The sequence below is a fragment of the Sinocyclocheilus rhinocerous genome, unplaced genomic scaffold (assembly GCF_001515625.1).
Source record: "Sinocyclocheilus rhinocerous isolate Xijiao unplaced genomic scaffold, SAMN03320098_v1.1 scaffold1881, whole genome shotgun sequence".
Lineage (NCBI taxonomy): Eukaryota > Metazoa > Chordata > Actinopteri > Cypriniformes > Cyprinidae > Sinocyclocheilus > Sinocyclocheilus rhinocerous.
The window spans coordinates 446,103-469,741 of NW_015635041.1; the positions used below are offsets into that span (position 1 = coordinate 446,103).

Below are 23,639 nucleotides of genomic sequence, written 5' to 3' on the forward strand. Positions count from 1 at the left end.
TGTAATGATTTTTGCGTCTTTCTCCGACAGTTTAAATGCTTCCACACTGCTGATGTGTGTGCTGCATAATAAAGAGTGCGCGCCTCTCACTCTGCGCTGGTTGCTATTTGATCGCGTCACGTCATTGTTCGGTACAATTTATCCCTGAACTAATCCTCCATTTGGCATTTCACATGTAAGGATGCACACATTTCCACTTGACGAAACCGTTAACAGTGAACATTATTAACAGTCAGCATTAGACATCCAAGACTTGACAGAGCAAACATCACAACAGAGAAAGAAACGCAATGATGTCGACTAAACAAATACGCATTCTGATACTTTCAGCAAGAAATGATTCTTATAAGAAACATAACAGTAGCAGCTATTTTATAAAAAGAGAACCTTACATTTCAGGAAAAATAAAATATAATAATTTATAGTAGGGGTGGGCGATATAGCCTCAAAATTATATCATGATATTTCAAGAATATTTGCGATAATGATATTTATGACGATGTAGAAAAAAATAAGGAACACGTTTTATTGGTGATTGCAGCTGGCAGGCAGCAGCATTTATTAGTGCAAACACAATGAAGGGCACTTTTTCCAATGAGCTACTGTCATTGATGACAGACTACCTAATTCCAAGTAGGGCTGTCGCGATAACCGCAATATCGCAATACCGCGCTATTGACGAGCAAACCGCAGAGGAATGCAAGAACCGCAGCAACCGCGATTTTTCCGTGTTTTATTTTTCGTAAGGTTATGCCCTTCTCGTTTTACACTTCATGCATGTGGACTGAATATTAAACAAGTTAGTAATGATAACATAATGTGTACCATGCTGATTTGTACAGAGGCTCCGTAGATTTGCACTTAACAAGCCTAAACGGACAGTGAATGAGAGAGAGATCGACTGAGCACGTGCGATTACTTGCGTCTGTCCTCCAGGCCGAGTCATATATATTTGTGAAAATAGGTTGTCATGTTCAAGGAAAGCGAAATCTCTGTCTTAGCATCGACGCATAGCTGGCCAGCTGAGCCTTCTAAAGTGGCGCTCAAAGTTAAAATGATTTCAACAGCGTGTTTCATTACATCTCTTTGAATTAATGAATCAGCGTTTTTGAACGTGTAGTTGAATGACAGTCACGTTCCACCACCTTGTGGCGCAACACTGTAACTGCACTGACTGACAGCCCGTCTAGAACGCGCGCAGGTATATATGTGTGTGTGTGTGTGTGTGTGTATATATATGTATATTTATGACGGTAAAACCGCATACCGCGCTATTGAGCCACTCAAAATTACCGCAAGGGAAATTCCTTCACCGCGACAGCCCTAATTCCAAGTGTAAATCTATTGTCATAACGTGGCAGAAGCAGCATTATAGTGCAATAGTAGTGACCAGTGCTGGGCAAGTTACTTTAAAAAAGTAACTAAGTTACTAGTTACTTCTCACAAATAGTAACCGAGTTAGTAACTGAATTACATCATTATAAAAGTAACCAATTACCAGGGAAAGTAACTATTGTGTAACTTTTTTTTTTTTGAAAATGTTCAAATGTGTCAAATAACTTGGATGCCTCCGATATTAAATGTTAAATGAATGAAATGGACACTACATGGAATAAATGATTCTTTTTAAACATTGTACACTAATACAAAACAACTATTTAAAAATACTTATTTAACACGGAACATTTTTTAACATTCTAGCAGGCATTATACCAACAAAGCACAATTTAACTTAAAATTAATAAGTTGGTAAAATAATATTTTGTGGCCATTTTTGAGACCCCCTTCTTGAATCAGGCATGCAAATAAAAGCAGCCTTGCTGAGCAGAAGAGAATTATTTTAAAACATTAGAAAATATTACAGATCCTAGTTTGAACACTATGTGTGAATGTTATAATAAATGTATTAATAAAGCTGTTGTAATTATTATTATTATTGTCTTACTTTTTAATTTTATTTAACAGAACAACAGTAAAATTACAATACTAACATTTATGAATGTTGATGGAGCTTTTATTTTGGCAGAAACCCACAGGAAGACCTCAGTGCTTCTTCTTTGTTGACAGCAGCAGATTTATAAATTATTTTCATTACTAATTTGGGGAAATGCACGTATCACACTGTCACATGCCTAGTAAAAATTCATAAAAATGTGACACTGAAAGAGCTTGAAAGAAACTAATTACTCATAGGTCCAGCTATAAAGACAATAAACATTTTAGACAGTAAAGAACCAGCAAATGCCAGTAACTGTTATTATTTTAATGATCTTCACTGGATTTCACATGGTGTCATTATTAATGCATGTTATACATCTCATCGTGAACAATTCTTCAATGCACACTCTTTTTTTTTTTTTGACCTGGTAATATTTAATAACCGAAACATCTGGCGACGTATGCAGGACTTTTCTAATTATTTAGTCTGATTAAAGCTCATGTTCATCTGTCTCCAGAGCCACGCTCACATCTCAACATCCAATGCACAGAATCAAGTCTTCATTCTATATATTTTCTTTCACGATCATCTGTTTCTCTCTGATGTATGCCACCATACAGAAGAAAAGATCTATTCCTTTTTCATTTCATATTGTTATGACAGATGCTACAGAAGCAGAAAATACAGTAACAGCAGTGCGCAAAGCAGAAACATGTCACAGGACAATATTTCCCCAGGAAAGTGCACATCGGTAATGCTTCTGTAGTTCAGTGAGGTGTTAAAGCGCTCTGACTTAAATCCAAATCATTCAGTCATTCTGTATTCATGTGCATACAACAAACATCAGTTACATCATAAAATACTCTTTCTATTGCACATGTATTCACAAATCTTGTAAAGTTTCCCTACTTTGGTCTAGCCGGTTGATGAGCGTGCGACAGGCGACCTCGGTCTCTGGACTGGGATGATCGAGAACTTTTCGACTCCATTTGAGCGGTGATTCAGGCCCCAGTTCAGCCGCAACCTGCTTCTTTGGTGAAACGTACAACCTAAAGAGAGAAAAACAGGACACATTTACAGAGCAATAAAGACACAGAGCCTGTCATTGAAGTCAATCATGTAAATAAACCTGTAGTAACAGCCAAATCAGTTTGGAGGAGAAATGAGACTACATCAAAGACCTACCACTATTATGTTATTATATTGTATTGTTTGAGAGATAACTGAGATTTTCAGCAATGCACATTCTTGCGTCTCTCAGTAAGGTGTTATTGTGCTCCACATGATGCTGGACTCCTGAAGAAAGCGCTTCTGGTGTCTGCAGTGTTTACTCATCACCGAGACTTACACTAACTTTCTACCCATAAAAACAGCACACCAGAACGTCCTGTTCCTCTACATGACTGCTGCTCAAATGTAAATAGAAGGCGAATCAAACGGTCTTTTGTGTGGGATGAACAGTGTTCACTGGAACAAACGCTTGAAGTTCATTTGTGAAGCATCCATCCATTATGAGCGGCCGTGTCAATAAATGCTGCTTTGATGGAGCCCGTTCTCTCGAAGACAGACACAACAAACATTAATTTCCTTTAGAGAGAAAATAACAATGGCCAATGGTCCCTGATCCTATTTGAAAGCAGAGACTGGACCGCTCACTCATTTGAAAGATTGTCAGCATTTAAAGTATTTAAAGTAGGGCTGCACGATATATCGAAATAAAACAAATATAATTGAAATTTATTTTTCACACTTTAAGCAATACCGTATCGCATATCGAATATCGCATTTTTTAACAAGGTATCGCATTTTTTTTTCAATATCACACAGCCCTAATTTAAAGTATCTTTCACTGCCATTAAGTGAGAAAGCGTGAAAACAAGACGGCACTTCTGCATATTTAATTCTGGACCACTAGCCACAAATGGAAGAGCAAATGTAATGACTGTTTATCAACAGGTTTCCCAAACACTCCTCCTGTCAAACGGATAGTAATAATAATATCACTAGAGATGTTATGCCGCTTTAACAGAAGGGATAGACTGACGAGGCCCTAACCCTAAACCTACAGACAGGCATCTTCAGTGTTTAACAGTCTTCAGGAAGTCCCTCTGCGAACATCTTACCAGCATTTATATTTACTTTACTTAATCACATTCAATAGATATGAGAGACAATGTAAGCAGCATCCCAAACAAAACAACACACCACAGCTTTATATAACGGATCCTATTAAAAACTTCCCAGGTCACCATCCGGTTCATAACAATCCTCTCTTTTCACCATCCAGAATGAGCAGTATCACATGAAGCTTAAATCCACCAAAAGCTGCTTACCGCCTCGCCAAAGACACGGCCCCAGAGCTGCGAGCAGACGAGCCTCTATTAACCTCACGCTACAGATATGGACATATGGAGCGGCTAATTGCTGGCCGGTGCCAAACCGCTGCAGGATCACTGGCTGGATTATTCTGATGAAAATTAAAGCTGCATTAGAGATTAGCTGCTTGTTATTATTAATTCCTTTTGGAAATTCTGTAATAATTAAACAAATCAATGCAGAATGAACTAAGCCTACAGCCTAATAATTACATTTATTAAAATATACTAACAATAAAATCACTGTTTGGTTTCAGTTTTAAAAACGTTAAATTTTTCGGTTATACTTTATTTTAAGGTGTGCTTGTTACAGTGTAATTATTCATTTAAGTACTGAGTAATATTAATTAACTACATGTACTTACTATATGGTTAAGGTTAGGATGAGGGTTTGGTTTCGGGTTACTTGCATGTAATTACGCATAATTAATTGTTATTATAATAGTAAGTGCTGCAGGATCACTGGCTGGATTATTCTGATGAAAATTAAAGCTGCATTAGAGATTAGCTGCTTGTTATTATTAATTCCTTTTGGAAATTCTGTAATAATTAAACAAATCAATGCAGAATGAACTAAGCCTACAGCCTAATAATTACATTTATTAAAATATACAAAAAATAAGATCACCCTTTGGTTTCAGTTTTAGAAACGTAAAATTTTTCGGTTATACTTTATTTTAAGGTGTGCTCGTTACAGTGTAATGATTCATTTAAGTACTGAGTAATATTAATTAACTACATGTACTTACTATATGGTTAAGGTTAAGATGAGGGTTTGGTTTCGGGTTACTTGCATGTAATTACGCATAATTAATTGTTATTATAATAGTAAGTGTGTGTAACGTGTAAAAAGGACACCTTAAAATAAAGTGTGTAAACAACAAACAGCTCTTTCTGACTTCTGATCATTTATTGTTATTATAAATGTAAAATGTGTAACAAGGACACCTTAACGTGTTACCAAATTTTCAGCCTGTCTAGTTATGAGCTGTATTTAAGTCAACGCTAACGGACGAGTAAACTGTTTATCCAGTGAGTCATGCATGTCATGCATGCAATTAAATATTAAAAATGGTGCTTGAGAAATTGCCAATCAAGAACAAACCATGTGCATCTTGTGCATCTTCCTGACAATCCTTCATTTCACTTTGCACTGAGCCGAGAGAAGAACGGCTCCAGCTCTAACAGGCTTCACTCTGATTTGAGAGATGCCACTGGACGTCCCATGCAGACACAGGAGGATCCCACGGTCTCAGACGCTCACAAATCACAGCCACATTCACCGATGCAGCGCTGTCACGCATTCAGAACCACAGCATGGTCACACAATAATTACAGCAGACGTACTTTATACATATCTTTTTCAATGGGTAAACAATGAAACGGCCAGCTGAAACAATCTAGAGACCAGAATATCACAGAGAATGGGCTCTTTTGACTTGGGCCAGTAAGAAACCCCCTAGCAAGAGACGCCATGCTTTGATTTCTCACAACTTGTGTGCTTTTCCAGGGCAAGCCGGAGTGAACTGCTGTGCTAATAGAGTCCCATTAAGGCACAGTGGTTCACAAAGACTAATAGTCAAGGTCAGGATTTTTGTTGAATAATGTGTTCAATTTTGGTTTGTTTTTCACCAAACCCCAGAACACGAGTCGCATGGGTGATAGCCTACTAAAGGGTATCAGTGATACTAAAATTAAACAACAACAGGGTGAATAAATGATGACTTCATTTTCATTTTTGGGTGAACTAATCATTCAAAGTCAGAAGTCAAAATCAAAGTCAGAGCTAATCTGCAGATATGAGTTGACAGACTTCACAGAAAACGGTGTAGTGTATTAATGCAACAGACTTGTTTTTATTTGTCATGCATGTAGCAACGAAGCATGTTTCTGTGTGACTTTGTAGTTTTGGGAATGACCTGAAATACTGGTAGTGTGTGTGATCCCCAATCATTTAGTGTATGATGCTCAGCTTTCATCTGTAACCATTTCTTAAGTGTGCAAGTGCACGATGTGTTCCTATTTTAAAAGTCATGTAGTGTACTGCAGCCTTAAAGGATTAGTTCACTTCCAGAATAAAGATTTACTCACCCACATGTCATCCAAGATGTTCATGTCTTTCTTTCTTCAGTCAAAAAGAAATTGAAGTTTTTGAGGAAAACATTCTAGGATTTTTCTCCATATAGTGGACTTCAATGGGGATCAACAGGTTGAAGGTCCAAATTGCAGCTTCAAAGAGCTCCACAAGATCCCAGCCGAGGAATAAGGGTCTTATCTAGTGAAACGATCGGCCATTTAAAAAAAAAAAAAACTAAATTACAAATTATTGTAATGATTCATTTAAGTACTGAGTAATATTAATTAACTACATGTACTTACTATATGGTTAAGGTTAAGATGAGGGTTTGGTTTCGGGTTACTTGCATGTAATTACGCATAATTAATTGTTATTATAATAGTAAGTGTGTGTAACGTGTAAAAAGGACACCTTAAAATAAAGTGTGTAAACAACAAACAGCTCTTTCTGACTTCTGATCATTTATTGTTATTATAAATGTAAAATGTGTAACAAGGACACCTTAACGTGTTACCAAATTTTCAGCCTGTCTAGTTATGAGCTGTATTTAAGTCAACGCTAACGGACGAGTAAACTGTTTATCCAGTGAGTCATGCATGCTGATGGTGTAATTAAATATTAAAAATGGTGCTTGAGAAATTGCCAATCAAGAACAAACCATGTGCATCTTAGTAACGTACCTGACAATCCTTCATTTCACTTTGCACTGAGCCGAGAGAAGAACGGCTCCAGCTCTAACAGGCTTCACTCTGATTTGAGAGATGCCACTGGACGTCCCATGCAGACACAGGAGGATCCCACGGTCTCAGACGCTCACAAATCACAGCCACATTCACCGATGCAGCGCTGTCACGCATTCAGAACCACAGCATGGTCACACAATAATTACAGCAGACGTACTTTATACATATCTTTTTCAATGGGTAAACAATGAAACGGCCAGCTGAAACAATCTAGAGACCAGAATATCACAGAGAATGGGCTCTTTTGACTTGGGCCAGTAAGAAACCCCCTAGCAAGAGACGCCATGCTTTGATTTCTCACAACTTGTGTGCTTTTCCAGGGCAAGCCGGAGTGAACTGCTGTGCTAATAGAGTCCCATTAAGGCACAGTGGTTCACAAAGACTAATAGTCAAGGTCAGGATTTTTGTTGAATAATGTGTTCAATTTTGGTTTGTTTTTCACCAAACCCCAGAACACGAGTCGCATGGGTGATAGCCTACTAAAGGGTATCAGTGATACTAAAATTAAACAACAACAGGGTGAATAAATGATGACTTCATTTTCATTTTTGGGTGAACTAATCATTCAAAGTCAGAAGTCAAAATCAAAGTCAGAGCTAATCTGCAGATATGAGTTGACAGACTTCACAGAAAACGGTGTAGTGTATTAATGCAACAGACTTGTTTTTATTTGTCATGCATGTAGCAACGAAGCATGTTTCTGTGTGACTTTGTAGTTTTGGGAATGACCTGAAATACTGGTAGTGTGTGTGATCCCCAATCATTTAGTGTATGATGCTCAGCTTTCATCTGTAACCATTTCTTAAGTGTGCAAGTGCACGATGTGTTCCTATTTTAAAAGTCATGTAGTGTACTGCAGCCTTAAAGGATTAGTTCACTTCCAGAATAAAGATTTACTCACCCACATGTCATCCAAGATGTTCATGTCTTTCTTTCTTCAGTCAAAAAGAAATTGAAGTTTTTGAGGAAAACATTCTAGGATTTTTCTCCATATAGTGGACTTCAATGGGGATCAACAGGTTGAAGGTCCAAATTGCAGCTTCAAAGAGCTCCACAAGATCCCAGCCGAGGAATAAGGGTCTTATCTAGTGAAACGATCGGCCATTTAAAAAAAAAAAAAACTAAATTACAAATTATATACTTTAATACTTTTTAAACCACAAATGCTCGTCTTGCACTAGCTCGACCTCAAACATTACGCAGTGACGTGACGAAGGCGGAAGTACCGACTAGGCCTGTCGCAATAATCAATATATCGACTTATCGCGCAAATATTCAGTGGCATAAAATGGTCTTTAAAATGGCAATAATATCGCTTATCGCAATTATTTCTGGGGCAATATATCGCACATCAAAAAGCTGTTATCGTGACAGGCCTAGTACCGACCCAGTGTTTACAAAACGAACAAGCAAAAAAGTCAAACGCTCTTTACAATAATGGTAAAACAACAATGTAGAACAATTTTGAAGTTGGAGGAGAAAATTGTTTTACATTGTTGTTTTACCTTTATTGTAAAGAGCGTTTGACTTTCTTTGCTCGTTTTTCGCCAAACCCAAACTTTTTACTGTGCGTGACCTTTCCAATACGTTTACACAATGTGTCAAATCACGCATGCGCATCACAGAGCTAGTGCAAGATGAGCATTTGTGGTTAAGAAGTTTATAAAAAATTATAATTTTTTTAAAATGGCCAATCGTTTGGCTAGACCCTTATTCCTCGGCTGGGATCGAGTAGAGCTCTTTGAAGCTGCACTGAAACTGCAATTAGGACCTTCAGCCCGTTGAGCACCATTGAAGTCCAGAGAAAAATGGAGAAAAATTCTGGAATGTTTTCCTTAAAAAAAACGTAATTTCTTTTCAACTGAAGGAAGAAAGACATGAACATCCTGGATGACATGTAGGTGAGTAAATTATCAGGGAATTTTTATTCTTGATGCGAACTGATCCTTCAAGTAACATAGCACAACAACGCACAAGCAACCAATCACAAAATGTACAAAACCAAAGTTCCTTTCAAGGAAAGTCCGTACACTCGGCCACCATACTTGCAACGCCTCTGGGCAGCTCAAACAAGACCGAATCCTATCTAAATTAATGGGGGAATCCTGAAATCTCAAAAACTGCTCGCTTATAATTATAATATAATTATATTCATATAATTAATTCATTCATATATTTATTTGTATAATTCCCTTAGCACTCTTTTAAACCCTCACAGTTTTCCGCCATGTTTTCACTCAAAACGAAACTACTCTGCTGCTGTGCACACCTGTAAAACCCTGCTTTATGCTGGATAGTATTTATTTATCCTCAGTTGTAGGGCTGCACGATTAATCGAATGTGATTGTCATGCGCATTTTGTTAGTAAAGCCGGTTCTGTAATCAGCAGGAAATCATCATCACGTGCTTTCAGATGGAGCAGCATTTACTACACAGAGCCGTAGTTCACTGACAAGTTACGCAAAAAAAAAATCACAGACGATTTTATTGCGCGAAATCATGGTAATCGGATACGGTTTTAATGATAATTAAAATATGAAACGGTAATACCAACCGTGGGGAATCTTATCATGATTTATCATCAAACCGGTAACCGTTACATCCCTAGCTACGAGAGATTACAATAAAAAGATGAATAAACCCACCAACTGTCTTCATCCTCGGTCTGAGCGCACGTCTCTAAGTCAAGCTCATCCACCTCGTCCAGGCCGGACTGGCCCATACCCACATCCCTTGCTCCCAGCGTCTCTGAATCACAGAGATCCGGAGACAGACTCGGCTCGAAGCGTCCCAGAGTTTGTTTGGAGCCTAAGAACCCATCCTCCTCCGGCCTGGAGGCCTCGGGCAGCGGAGACATGTCCTCACCGCTGCTGCTGCCCGCCAGGTTCCCAGCATCCTCTGCTCCGGGAGAAGTGTCCATGGCCCCGTGCAGGTTATTCCTGTTAGCTCCGGTGGAGAGGTTGCTGTTGCTGGCGAGTTTGCTGCCCCTGTTGCGCAGGGCTTGATTCTGGACCTCTAGACGGCGTACCAGCTCCTGCAGCTTACGCACCTCCTGCAGCTCCACCGCGGTCAGATTGGGACCGAACTCCGGCTCCGAGCTGGACAGCACCTCGTCTGCATCACCGCTGTCCGCTGGCTGGAGGACACTTCCACCATCAGGGACGACCATTCTCCTGTAAAGACACAGAGGTTCATGTGTGTGTCCGGCAAAGGAGCACGCAAAAATCAATAGAAAAACAACATGTCTAAGTGCATTTCTCAGAGCTTCTTACTAGGACTTTACCTAACAGTTTACTCTATTTATTTTTTATGTACACCAATACATCTCCAGTTAAGCATTTTGTATTAGTCCCTTACAAAAATGTAACCATGGTTTTATTACAAATTAAAGCAAAAAAACATGTTTACTATAGATAAACCATGTTAACCACAAATTAACCATGGTTTTGCTACACTAACCATAGTTTAACCATGGTATTTGTAGTAAAACTGTGGTTATACAAATGGTAATCAATATGCCAAAAAAACAAAAAACATGGTTACTACACCTTTACTACAAGAAAACCATGGTTAATTAATTTCTGTAAGGGATAGGCTAGTTAATAAATTAAAAATAGTTATTAAATACGAAAACTTTATAAATAGTAGCGTTTTAGTTTAAACAGTTTTCAACTTTTTCAATAATTACAACTGTTGTAACATAAAATTATTATTAGCAATTATTACTCGTATTTTATTAATTCATCCTTTTATAAGTTATTATAGAGATGCTCAAGAAAGGTTACATGTAGATCTGTTACACTTAAACTTGAAGGTTAATAGTGATATATAGAGCATAAACTGGCATACTAGGTTATATTAGGTTAATTGTATGCGCTAGCTAAATGTTCATCATAAGAGCAATGGCACAACTTAGCAAAACAAATAAACAAAGCAGCAAACAAATGAGGTTGGTTTGAACTAGCAAGGATATACTTATAGAAAAAAACCTTTTCATCAAGTTAATTAGTCTGTAGACATTAAACAGTACTAATATCTTAAACCAAAACGTGTTAAATACCACAGATATGTTGGGTGTAGTTATTTGCATCCACATTAAGCTAATATGTTTCTGTTTCTCTAGTAAGCTGAGCTGTTTCCAATTAACTTAGTACTCGCACAATAATCAACATACCTCTCCTTCCGTCCCGGTTTCTGCAAATAACCGATTTAATGTTTAAACATATAAATAAATAAATAAAAAATAGATTTAAATAAGTAACCCGCGGGTTTTCGCCGCTATGCTTCTTTCGCGGTGTTTTGGCTGTGTGGAGCTAGTTAGCTCGTTTGCTATCGACCTGAGGTGATGGACACCAGTTGAGCCAATCGGATGCGAAGTCCCGCCCACTGCAGTAACGCCACGGACCATATATGGACATGTAGCTCCGCCTGCTGGATGACGTCGCTCGGAAGACTGCAGTAACGCGCTCTGTCCAGTAGATGGAGGCACGACACAAACTTCCTCAGCGGCTGTGTTGTTTTCAGTTCATGTGTTGTAGACCGAAATTAATATTTTGTTCACAATAAAATACTAGTGCACCAGTTACTGAATACTGCACAGTATATGTATAATACTCAATGCGTACTGCCTTACGTCTCTAATAGAATGTGAAACAGCACAACAATTATGCAACAATAAACTCAACAATAGTGTGCTACATTTTCCTCACATGACCTTACCCGGTTATCTTAGAAGATATCGTTTTGGGACAAGAACAAGAAATGCACTGCATTGTGGGAAACTATCTCATGCAGTGTCCTCTCTCAGAAAAAAAAAAAAGGTAGGACAAAAGAAGTCACCTTTTCAAAAGGTACACCTTTGTAAGCTACATAAAAGTGTAGGTTTTGAAAAGGTGCCGCCCCGAGAGTGTAGTTATATAGGGCACACATGTAGTAGGTCTGCATACAGAATATTTGCATTCACAGCCAGGTCAAAAATGAAAGGAAGTACCTCCATATGTAACTTTGTGAACTGTCCTTTTTTCCTGAACTGAGGCCATGGAAGGGCAAATGCAGGCATGTCTTCATTTAAAGGACCTGAAGCCTGAATTACAATGAATCCATATAACATTCATTATCAGTCTTACTGGAGAGTAGACGTTTACACTAGCAGTCAAACGTTTTTGAACAGTAAGATTTTCCATGTTAATGTTTTAAGACTTCTGCTCACCGAGCCTGCGTTTATTTCACCCGAAGTAGCCTACAGCAAAACCAGTTAGGTTAACAATTGTGAGATACTTTTGCTATCTAAAATAACTGATTTCTGTTTGAAAATATTTTAAAATGGAATTTATTTCTGTGATCAAAGCTATGGGGGGATGGGTAAAATAAAAAATATATAATTTATAGAATACACGTTGTATGAATTATAGAAATTAATACTTTTATTTAGCAAGGATGCTTTAAATTGATCAAAAGTGATGATAAAGACATTTATAGTGTTGCAAAATATTTTTTTATTTCAGATAAATGCTGTCCTTCTGAACTTTCTATTCATCAGAGAAACCTGAAAAAAATCTACTCAGCTGTTTTCAACAAAATAATAATAATAATATTAATAAATGTTTTTGAACAGCAAATCAGAATATTAGACTGATGTGACTGGAGTAATGATGCTAAAAATTCAGCTTTGAAATCACAGGAATAAATTACAGTTTAAAATATATTCAAATAGAAAGCAGTTATTTTAAATAGTAAAAATATTTCAAGATTTTACTGCTTTCGCTGTATTTTGGATCAAATAAATGCAGGCTCGGTGAACAGAAGAGACTTCTTTAAAAAAAACATTACAAATCTTACCGTTCAAAAACTTTTGACTGCTAGTGTATTTATTAACCATAAAGCTTGACATATGCAATAATAGTCAGAATAATCTTTTTTTTTTAATGGAGGTTTATTTAACCTTTAGACAAGAAAGTTTGCATACATGTTTTTATTGGGTATCATATTTGATTCATCAGGCTCATATGATATAAGAGAATAGCTCATACTCGAGGAGAAGACCAAAAGTGAAAGTAAAGCTTCTGGAAACAAACGCTCCTCAAAAGATCCTGAGGATCAGATTTGAGACTCTAAAACATGATTGATGGAGAATCAAGTAAAGCTGAGCTGCTTCAGTCCAGTAAGTGTTCATCTGGAGATATTACTGCAGTTATTCTGATAAAAATCAGTCAAGATCTGACACGTGAAGCTCCAGCTGAAACTGGACGTTTCTACAATTACACTAAAAGAGCTTTTACTGGATAAAAGAGGCCTTAGAAATGTGTGCATCAAATATGATACAGCAGGCTTTAGGGTTAAATCACCCAAACATAAATCTATACCAGGTCAGATCATCCAGCACAAAATTAGACTGAACTTCCTTGCTGCACCCAGCAGCTTCCTAATTACACTTCTGGCCATTCATTACACACACACTCACATGCACACACACACACACTCACATGCACACACACACTCACATGCGCGCACACACACTCACATGCGCACACACACACACACAAACACACACTGAAAACAAGGGCTGGTCTGAGTCTTCAAGTGTGTATTGTTAGTTGAATGCATTTAAACAAAAACAGTTCCACTAAATGTTACATAATCAGCCTTGATTGTGTTTCAAACTCCTCTTATTATGTGCATAACAGAACAAAACCAAACGTTTTAAAGTCTCATCTTTATATATACATACATACATTTAGGCATTTTAATGTGTAATTTACAGTTTTTGCCTATTGCTTGAACACTATAGACACATGCTTAGACCAAAGTAACAAAACTTGAAGCTTTTGTTACTATACCTTAAACACAGTGTAACCATACCTTAAACAAAAGCGCTGCTTTGCACTTCAGTTGCAATTCTGCAACACACTTGCTCTAATGTTTTGCAAATAGTGTGAAGCTGACAATGTGCTTACAGTTGTGCAAATCTAGCCTTGTGTTTTGCTCCTTGAGTGTAAGGTTTTGCTAATTGTTGGAAAAGTTTAATTTTGGTGTGTAAGCAATCGTAAAAAACTGTAAGGTAACGTCAACCCATGGATGGATTCGGCACACAAGGTGTTATTTTCCCCGTTGCTTAGCAGGAGAAAATATCGCTTGTGACGTTGATGAGATCCTGTGGCCAGACCCAAACAGACAGCAGGATCTGTAATCCCACCCACGCACAATTGGCCTGTTTTTCTGTATTTACAGTAGTGTATTGGGTTTTATTCAGTATTGAGTTGATGCCATTTGTAACCTTTCAGTACTTTCATTTTTGGTTGTTGTGAAAACCTTTGTTGGAAAAAAACAGAACAAAAACTGTAAGTGTTGCATTGAGCTTCACAGAATGCTAGCTGATGAACTGAATAAAAACAGTGAAAATTAAAGACTGCAGTGGTTAATATAAAGTACACTAGTGTGTTGCTGCTAATCTGAAAGTGTATTCATATGATGCAAGTGTGTATCATTTTGTCATCAGAGTGACATTTTGACAAAGGATTGTTAGGTTTTGATAGCAGAGTTTCAATTCGACATAGATGTGAATGGTTTATTTCCCAGTGTTGTGTCTTGTGTGCTTGTGTGTAAAGTTTTGACACAATGAGCCGAAGTTTTGCAAAAAGTGTGTAAGCAATAGGCAAAAACTGTAAGTGTCCAAATACTGGGGCCACCTTTGGTTGTATTCCATATAGTGAACGATATGCATTATTTCTCCTGCATTATGAATGATGATGTGGCGTAATCAGAGTCTGAGGAATCAGTCACGCTGAACGTAAACATGTAGAGACTCGTGTGTCATGATCAGCTTCAGACTCCACAGAAACTGCAGACTGCAAAATTCAAGGAAGTCAAATGAGACAAGTATAATGAGAAATCAATGGAAAATGCTCAAAGTAAAGTTAGGCATAAATGAAATAAAAAGACCTGTAATATGTTTAGCAAATCTGCAAACATGGCATCAGACACAGACTGTTCTCTGATGCAATGTGGGTTTATTAGGGGGGTGTGTGTGTGTGTTCCTGAGTGCGTGTGTGTGTGTGTGTATGAGTGTGTGTTCCTGAGTGTGTGTGTTCCTGAGTGTGTGTGTGCATGAGTGTGTGTGTTCCTGAGTGTGTGTGTGTGTGTGTGTGTGTGTTCCTGAGGGTGTGTGTGTGTGCGTGAGTGTGTGTCCCCACAAGGATAGTAACACCTGAAATGTTTGATCTTGTGGGACATTTTTTGATCCCCATGAGGAAAATGGTGTATAAATCATACTAAATTAAATTGTTTTTTTTTTAAACCATTTCCCACTAGATTCATGTTTCACATATCAGTGTTGCCTGTAATTAATTGTGTTTGCTAAATCATGCATCACTACTATGTTCAAAGATTGATAACGTTTTAAACAAACCTCTAAGTGTTAAAGTTAAGCGTGTAGTTCACCCTGCACTGCTCGTGTTACTGTAGAGACGCAGGAATATTAGCTGAAACATATGTTTTAGGTGAATGCAATAGGATAGTAATCCTGCTCTCTTCAGACATGACCACACTCGTCTGCCAGACACATTCCTGTCAGATGAAGCCACATGTTTCACTCTCTCTCTGTGTGTTGTTTGATGAGCTCTGCTGCTCAGACGCATGCGGTTTCTTGTGTTCCTGTAGAGAGAAGCTCTGGAATATGCAGATTAGTGTTGCATTACTTTCCCCCTGCGGGCTGCAATATGTTGCCACCTGTACAATCAACCAAAAACACACATATCTGCCTTTCTAGATCTACACATGACAGTAACTCATTCTAAACTTGTTAGATAATGACCTGCAGACTGAAGTTATCATGCACTATCAGTGAGAACTCCCTCGCTCAGGATAGTGAAGTAAATAAAAGAGTAACACTAGTTGACAAAGTTACTTATCGTTAGTTTAATGTCTAAAGTGGACTATCAAAGTCAAGTGTAACCGATAAAACTCCTTTAATTAGCAAAGGCTATACTAATAGTCTAGTAGTAGTTGAAAAATGAACATTTGGTCAGAATTTACTGACCTTTTTAATGACTTTCTATCTACTGTGGATAGAAAGAGATTTTCACGTTTGATTATTTCTTCTTTACTTATAGATCCTTTGTGTATTTTGTCCCGAAGTGTTATATCAATGTGGTGAATTTATTTGTATTCATTATACTAATATATTAATCTTCACTCCGTCCAATGAGTGGTGAACAACATCTACAGTACTTGTCAAAAGTTAAGAAACATGTGCTCAGTAATACAGTAAAAACGGTAATACTGAGAAATATTATTACAGCTTCAAATAACTGTTTTCTATGTGAATATGTGTTAAACTGTAATTTATTTCTGTGATGCTCAGCTGTATTTTCAGCATCATTACTCCAGTCTTCAGTGTCACATGATATTCAGAAATCATTCTAATATGCTGATTTACTGCTCGAGAAACATTTCTGATTATTATCTATGTTGAAAACAGCTGAATATGTGTGTGGAAACTGTGATATGATATCTGAAGGCTGACGTAATGATGTTGAAAATTCAACAGCAATCACATTTTAAAAGATATCCACAACAGCTGTTTGAAATTGTAATAATATTTCTCAATATTACTGTATTATTGAGCCCATGAATGCAGCCCAGATGTCATTAAAAGCATTTGAAAATGATAATGCTTCTAACCTTTTAACAACTACTGCACGCTAAAAATAATTCTCTTTCACTAAACCACTACTAAGATTACTTTTCATAAAGCGATGGTTTTAAAACATTTGGACACAGCTGAGAATTTATTATCATTTATTAAACAAAAATATCATCTCATATGTTATTTGACTGATGCGAGCAGCGATGACAGATTCAGAAATGTGCTCGTTTACTGCCCTCGAAATCACACGTGATCAGAAGATCGAAAATATCCACGGTTCCAGTTACATACATGATTCTGCAGCTCTCGTGGTTTTAGAAATGCCAGTAGATTGATAAATGATTGGGTTTATGCAGGAGCGGAGAGCGGCACGGCTTGCGTTCATTTGCCCCCCTCTGCAGCCTTCTTCTCCTGCTCGATATCTGTGAAAGCAGCACATGAGATCCGTCAGAGAGTCAACACAGGAGTGTGGAGAGAATTCAAGAGAGACAGACGCACTAACCCAGGGTTAAAGCACTCATTACAACTGTGAAGTGTTGCTTAACCCTGGGCTAAAAACCGCCTCAAACATGCAAACCCAGGGTAAAGCGTGGCATGAGACAATAAATGCTACCTGTTCCATATCATAGTGTTTTATGCAAAGTAATTCCTTAAAGGCACAATATGTAATTTTCGCCGCTGGAGGGCGCGTATTCAAAATAAACAAAGAGACAAAGGCGTAGTTTGATGACGCTGTGACTGAGTGTGGAATCATGGGAGTTGTGGTCTTCATCCCCACAGCCGATGCAATCCGACGGGACTCGGGCAGAAATCATGTTCATGGATGAGCTAATGATTTATTAACGTAGTAGAATGAAGCAGGGTGAGGCTGAAAGCCGTCGAAGCGAAACAAGGCGCTGAACGAGCGCGAAAACACGGTCGTGTGTATGTGGGGTAAAGCAGCAGAGCTTTTATTATGCCACAGTCGAGCGCTTCCGCTCCTTCCGGTCGTGAGTATGTGGGGTAAAGCAGCGGAGCTTTTATTATGCCACAGTCGAGCGCTTCCGCTCCTTCCGGTCGTGAGTATGTGGGGTAAAGCAGCGGAGCTTTTATTATGCCACAGTCGAGCGCTTCCGCTCCTTCCGGTCGTGAGTATGTGGGGTAAAGCAGCGGAGCTTTTATTATGCCACAGTCGAGCGCTTCCGCTCCTTCCGGTCGTGAGTATGTGGGGTAAAGCAGCGGAGCTTTTATTATGCCACAGTCGAGCGCTTCCGCTCCTTCCGGTCGTGAGTATGTGGGGTAAAGCAGCGGAGCTTTTATTATGCCACAGTCGAGCGCTTCCGCTCCTTCCGGTCGTGAGTATGTGGGGTAAAGCAGCGGAGCTTTTATTATGCCACAGTCGAGCGCTTCCGCTCCTTCCGGTCGTGAGTATGTGGGGTAAAGCAGCGGAGCTTTTATTATGCCACAGTCGAGCGCTTCCGCTCCTTCCGGTCGTGAGTATGTGGGGTAAAGCAGCGGAGCTTTTATTATGCCACAGTCGAGCGCTTCCGCTCCTTCCGGTCGTGAGTATGTGGGGTAAAGCAGCGGAGCTTTTATTATGCCACAGTCGAGCGCTTCCGCTCCTTCCGGTCGTGAGTATGTGGGGTAAAGCAGCGGAGCTTTTATTATGCCACAGTCGAGCGCTTCCGCTCCTTCCGGTCGTGAGTATGTGGGGTAAAGCAGCGGAGCTTTTATTATGCCACAGTCGAGCGCTTCCGCTCCTTCCGGTCGTGAGTATGTGGGGTAAAGCAGCGGAGCTTTTATTATGCCACAGTCGAGCGCTTCCGCTGCTTCCGGTCGTGCGTATGTGGGGTAAAGCAGCGGAGCTTTTATTATGCCGCAGTCGAGCGCTTTCGCTGCTTCCGGTCGTGCGTATGTGGGGGAAAGCAGCGGAGCTTTTATTATGCCACAGTCGACCGCTTCCGCTGCTTCCGGTCGTGCGTATGTGAGGTAAAGCAGCGGAGCTTTTATTATGCCACAGTCGACCGCTTCCGCTCCTTCCGGTCGTGCGTATGTGGGGTAAAGCAGCGCTGTTTTATCATACGAGATACATTTAGTTCTGTTATAATGCTACTCTGTGCGGTTGTCACCGGTCTATTAAAACACAACATATTAAAGCGTCTTTGGTGTTTCCATGTTTTCTACAAAACAAAACCGGAAATCGAGGGGTTATGACGTCATTAGCAGGCGACACAATGACACTATAGACACGGTCCGTGTCACTAGTTAAAATTGCTTATTTCTCTGGATGTAAACATTCTTCGAAAAATTTGGGTTAATGTAAGCACACAAGTCAGCAAAATATATAACACTGTTCTAGTGGTTTTTGGATAATTTTAATAAAAAAATCTTACATATTGTGCCTTTAAAGTAATTGAAGTGTTTATCTAACACTATTTTCTGAGTTACGATTCATTAGAATAACAAAATGCCGTAAACGGTAGAACTATTTTTTTTGTTACAAACCAGCGTGTTTGTGATTATGATAATAAATGAAAATAATATGATAAACACCAGACTGCAATATGAAGCAGTATAACAAGACGTTTTGCTCATTCAAGTTAGAAACAGCTCTTATAATAAAAACCAGATTTGGAGAGTGTTTGCTAGCTGCAGTCCTCTGGAACGTCTCGTTATTGATCAGCTGAGCACGGCAGACATCCAACACTGTTAGAGAGCTTGAGTTATATTAGAGCACTTTACATTATCATTACAGTGCCAGCGCATCCAGATCTGCGAGGTATTTCCCTGTTTATTTATGTATCATGTTTTCTTTGAGGAAACTGTACATGCAAATTGAGATGTAAATACTGCCTACTGAATTACCTCCACTGCACGAGAAAAACAATTGACGACTTTGTCAAACACACACATACAAACAAACTGTGGAAACCATTTGAATGTTTCGAACAGAAGATGTGTCTATACAACAACAGTGCTGAACTATATAATAAAACAATAGAATCATTATTACAGACAACATTAAAACATCTACTAACATATGAGAAAAAATTGGAAAATGACCCGCACCTACAGCAACAAAACACACACATGATCAAAAACTAATGTTAAAAAAAAAAAGTTTTTAAATTATTATGATTATCGTTATATCTGGTGATTTGGGTCTGAGCGTCTGAGTCCTGAAGCCTAGTGTTATTTCAGTATCACGGAGATATTATAGTTTTTATGCATATATTAAAGCAATTTTTATTTTTATATTTTCTGTTCATTTTGCTAAGTCACTTTGCTGCTGGAAAAATTACAACAGGACTTTTACAGTTTCTCTTACAAGACCTTATTTTAAATCTCGTTTGATTCCATTTGGAATTAGTGCTGAATTTTTGTAGAAATTAGATCAAAAAGTTTTCTATTTCATAATATTGCTTTCTCAAAGTGCTCTGGTCTGAATCGGGAGAGAAATCTGCACAGATTAAGCACAAAACAGCTCTATGTGGCTGTATTTTGATGTGAGACAACAGGAGATGCACCTTTTCACTGGAGGAAGCGTTATTATGGACTCATCTTGATGATGGATTTGTTTCTTACAAACACACAGCTTTTGTCTTCTCCAGATGTTCACTGATGGACTGGAGTGGTGTGGATCACTTGTGGATTATTGTGATGTTTTTATCAGCTGTTTGGACTCTCATTCTGACGGCACCCATTCACTGCAGAGCATCCATTGCTGAGACACTGATGCAGTGCTACATTTCTACAAACCTGATGAAGAAACAAACTCATCCTGACCTCCTTTAAGTGAAATATGTGTCATTATTATTTATTTAAAACAATACAAACAGCTCGAAACTAAATCGACACAAGGTTTCACAGGCTCTAGAAAAAAAAAAAGCATTTGAGAAGAACCAAAACAGGCGTTTTCTCTCAATTGCATATGGGTTGTTTCACGTTTTAATAGAACGGAGCAGTTGCACGGCTTCATTGCTTAACATCGGCTATACAGCATACATCTTGCATCACTATTGCACCAGTGAATACATCAGCAGATTGGTGCTACAGTAAAAGACATCCCTGCCAAACTGAAATCCATCATGCAGCATTGAGTATTAACCGGAGCCGTTCTGGAGGTTTAGGTGATCATCGGGAGTGCCTCTTCTGCTGGTCATATACGGCGGTGCAGGAGCGGATCCTCCACAGTACAGAAGAACCAGCCTGCGCTGCCAGCTGCCTTTAACCCCTCCGCCTCCTCCATCCACCTGAGCCTGCATGTTAGCCACCAGCACAGAGAGCGGGTGGAGCGGCACACTGATCACCATTGAGTTCAACACACCAGTAATAAAGGAGGACGCTACAGGACAGCAGCCACCAGCCCTGAGAGTCTCAGACACGGGGTCCTTCAGCCCAGGCTGCTCCCTAAGGCATTGAGGACCAGTATGGGCATGAAGGCAGTGTAGTATCCTGACGCTAACGGCCTCGAAGCTAGCTTGTGCAGTATGCTTCTTAATGTAGGAAGGCTGGAGTCATTCGAATCACTGGCCATCTCTGAGACTGCAGGTGAGCGAGGAGTCGAGAGTCACATCACATTAATGATCGCTCTTGCTGTGCACCTTATTTTAATATAAGAGAGTGTGGTCATCTGCCTCCAGTTATTGTTGCTGTACAAAACAGCTTGTTATGCTTCTTGACGTTGCAAACTAGTATTTATCACATTGTTTTTAGTTTATAATGATAAGCATAAACGCACTGGCCTGCGTTTCCCAGCATTGTAAGCTTAAGTAGAACCATTGTCACCAATGGAGCTAGGCTTGCGATGCTTTTGAGAAACGCAGCCCTGGTTTGTAGCGCAGATAGTTTAACTGTTTACTGCCCTTGAGTGTCCAAAGAAGTCAGTGGACATTAAAGCCCATCAATCGTAGAGACCCCAGTCTTAGCAGGACGGTCCCATCATCTCATGTGCACAGACATGCATCCGTCTCACGCTAGGTGGCGCTATAAGAAGGCAATTTGCGTTTTGGATCATAACTCTGAAACCCTAAACCCTTTTCTCAAGCCCAACAATGTATTATTACACACATGATATTCTGCGGATGCTCGCCAAGTTGAATTAAAATTGCACCCTTAGGGAGCTTTACAAGTAAAACTCCTTAATAACGGTATTACTAAATGATCTGTGAAGTCTGAAATTGGTATGAATCTTCTTTGGTGGGCGTCATATCTTCTAATATAACTCAACTATAAAAAAAATCAATCAATAAATAAACCAGCAAACATGGCCACCAGCAGCCCATTTTCAGCAGCTAATACATTCTGAATGTCCTATACCAGGATGAAAATGGACATATTCGTATATCATGTGAAAACAAGTGTGTACCAAATTTGGTGAAAACAGGCCACAAGGTGATGCTATAACAAGCTACTTTACATTTTCACCGATAACCGCAAACATGCATTAAACATGATGTTTATGTATAAGATAACATAATTATTCTATTTGGTTAAAACCCTATGTTTTATGTAACTCCTCCTCCGCCACACATTGCACATGCTGGAAAAAAAAGTTATCAAAAGAATTTGGATCTGTTGTTGCAGACATGATCTGACACATTTGTAAGGTGTGGCCCATTATGACTAATATGCCCATATCTCGTGTGCACAAAGTCCAAACTTATCAAAACCTTGGCTTGTACATATGCACAGTGCTGGGCAAGCTACTTGGAAAATGTTACTCTTCATTAACCCTCAATTGGTCCTTGCGGTACTTTCCCAATTTTTTTACTTAGTTAAAAAAAATGGTTCCCTTCATCTCAGTGGAATAAGATTTTGTGACTTATCAACATTTTCTATCTGTATTCACATAAGAAAAAATGGGCTTGATTCGGTTGTTCTGAAGGTATGTAAAAAAATGTTTTACAAATCTGGTCTTTGGGGTCAATATGATCCCAATTGAAAATGAATGGGAAATGCGAAAAAATCTCAAATTTTTTTTTTCATTTGTAAAAAAAAAAAAATCAATAAATCCAGCATAAATCTGAAAATTTCCACACAGAAATGAAGGCCTGGTACTAGAGCACAAATGCAATGTATAAAAGACATGCTCACTCACATGCACACACACACACACACAGGAGTGACTGCAACAAAGGCATTTTTATAGAAACTGGCAAATAAAATCAATAAATCCTGCATAGATCTGAAAATGTCCAAAAATGAAGGCCTGATACTAGAGCACAAATACAATGTGGAACGAGCATACGCACTCACGTACATACACACACACACGCGCACACACACACACACACACGCGCACACTCTCACACACACACGCGCGCGCACACACTCTCACACACACACACACACGCGCACACACACACAGTTTTGATTTTTACTTTTTAGATTGAAAAAAATATGTACCTGCGATCAAGTTTTAGTCACAACTTGTGTGGCATTTCTGCAAATTTATGTGGCATTATTGCAAAAGCGGCCACTTCGGAATACCTCAAACAACAAAAACACATTTTTTTAATGTATTTTATAATGTTTCAATGTATATTTACAAAATATATCTCAGAAAAGTTGTGGGAGAAGCAGTTAGCCACTTCCAGAAAAATGAATGGATCTCTATGGGCCTCTGCTGGATATATATGTTCATTACAATATTCTTTAAAAAACTGTCATTTCTACCAGTTTTTCTCTAACCAGCAGATGGCAGAATTCTACACCTAACACCTAGTTCAATATCCAGAAACAACTTAAATCTTTAAAAAATTAAAGTGATTTTTTCATAAAAATGTGATTATTTCACATGCAAGCTAATGGTGTAGTTGAGAAATTTTGTGGTAAATAGGTACAAAAGTACTTCATATCTCCCAAAACACAGCTTTAATGT

The 23,639-nt window shown here is 38.7% G+C and overlaps 1 protein-coding gene across 3 annotated transcripts in view; it reads right to left on the bottom strand.

The window, feature by feature from the left end:
- Positions 1 to 11,479, bottom strand: part of LOC107746313 (SLAIN motif-containing protein-like) — a 34,362-nt gene extending 22,883 nt beyond the window's left edge. The window contains exons 1-3 of one of the 3 annotated variants that reach the window (XM_016560456.1): positions 11,309 to 11,479; positions 9,780 to 10,307; positions 2,849 to 2,988 (exon numbers count right to left, since the gene is read on the bottom strand). In XM_016560456.1, the coding sequence (XP_016415942.1) occupies positions 2,849 to 2,988; positions 9,780 to 10,303 (664 nt within the window). In that variant the 5' untranslated portion in view covers positions 10,304 to 10,307; positions 11,309 to 11,479. The remainder of the gene's footprint in view (positions 1 to 2,848; positions 2,989 to 9,779; positions 10,308 to 11,308) is intronic. The other 2 variants (XM_016560457.1, XM_016560455.1) reach the window with 2 other exon arrangements.
- Between the last annotated feature and the right edge of the window lie 12,160 nt (positions 11,480 to 23,639).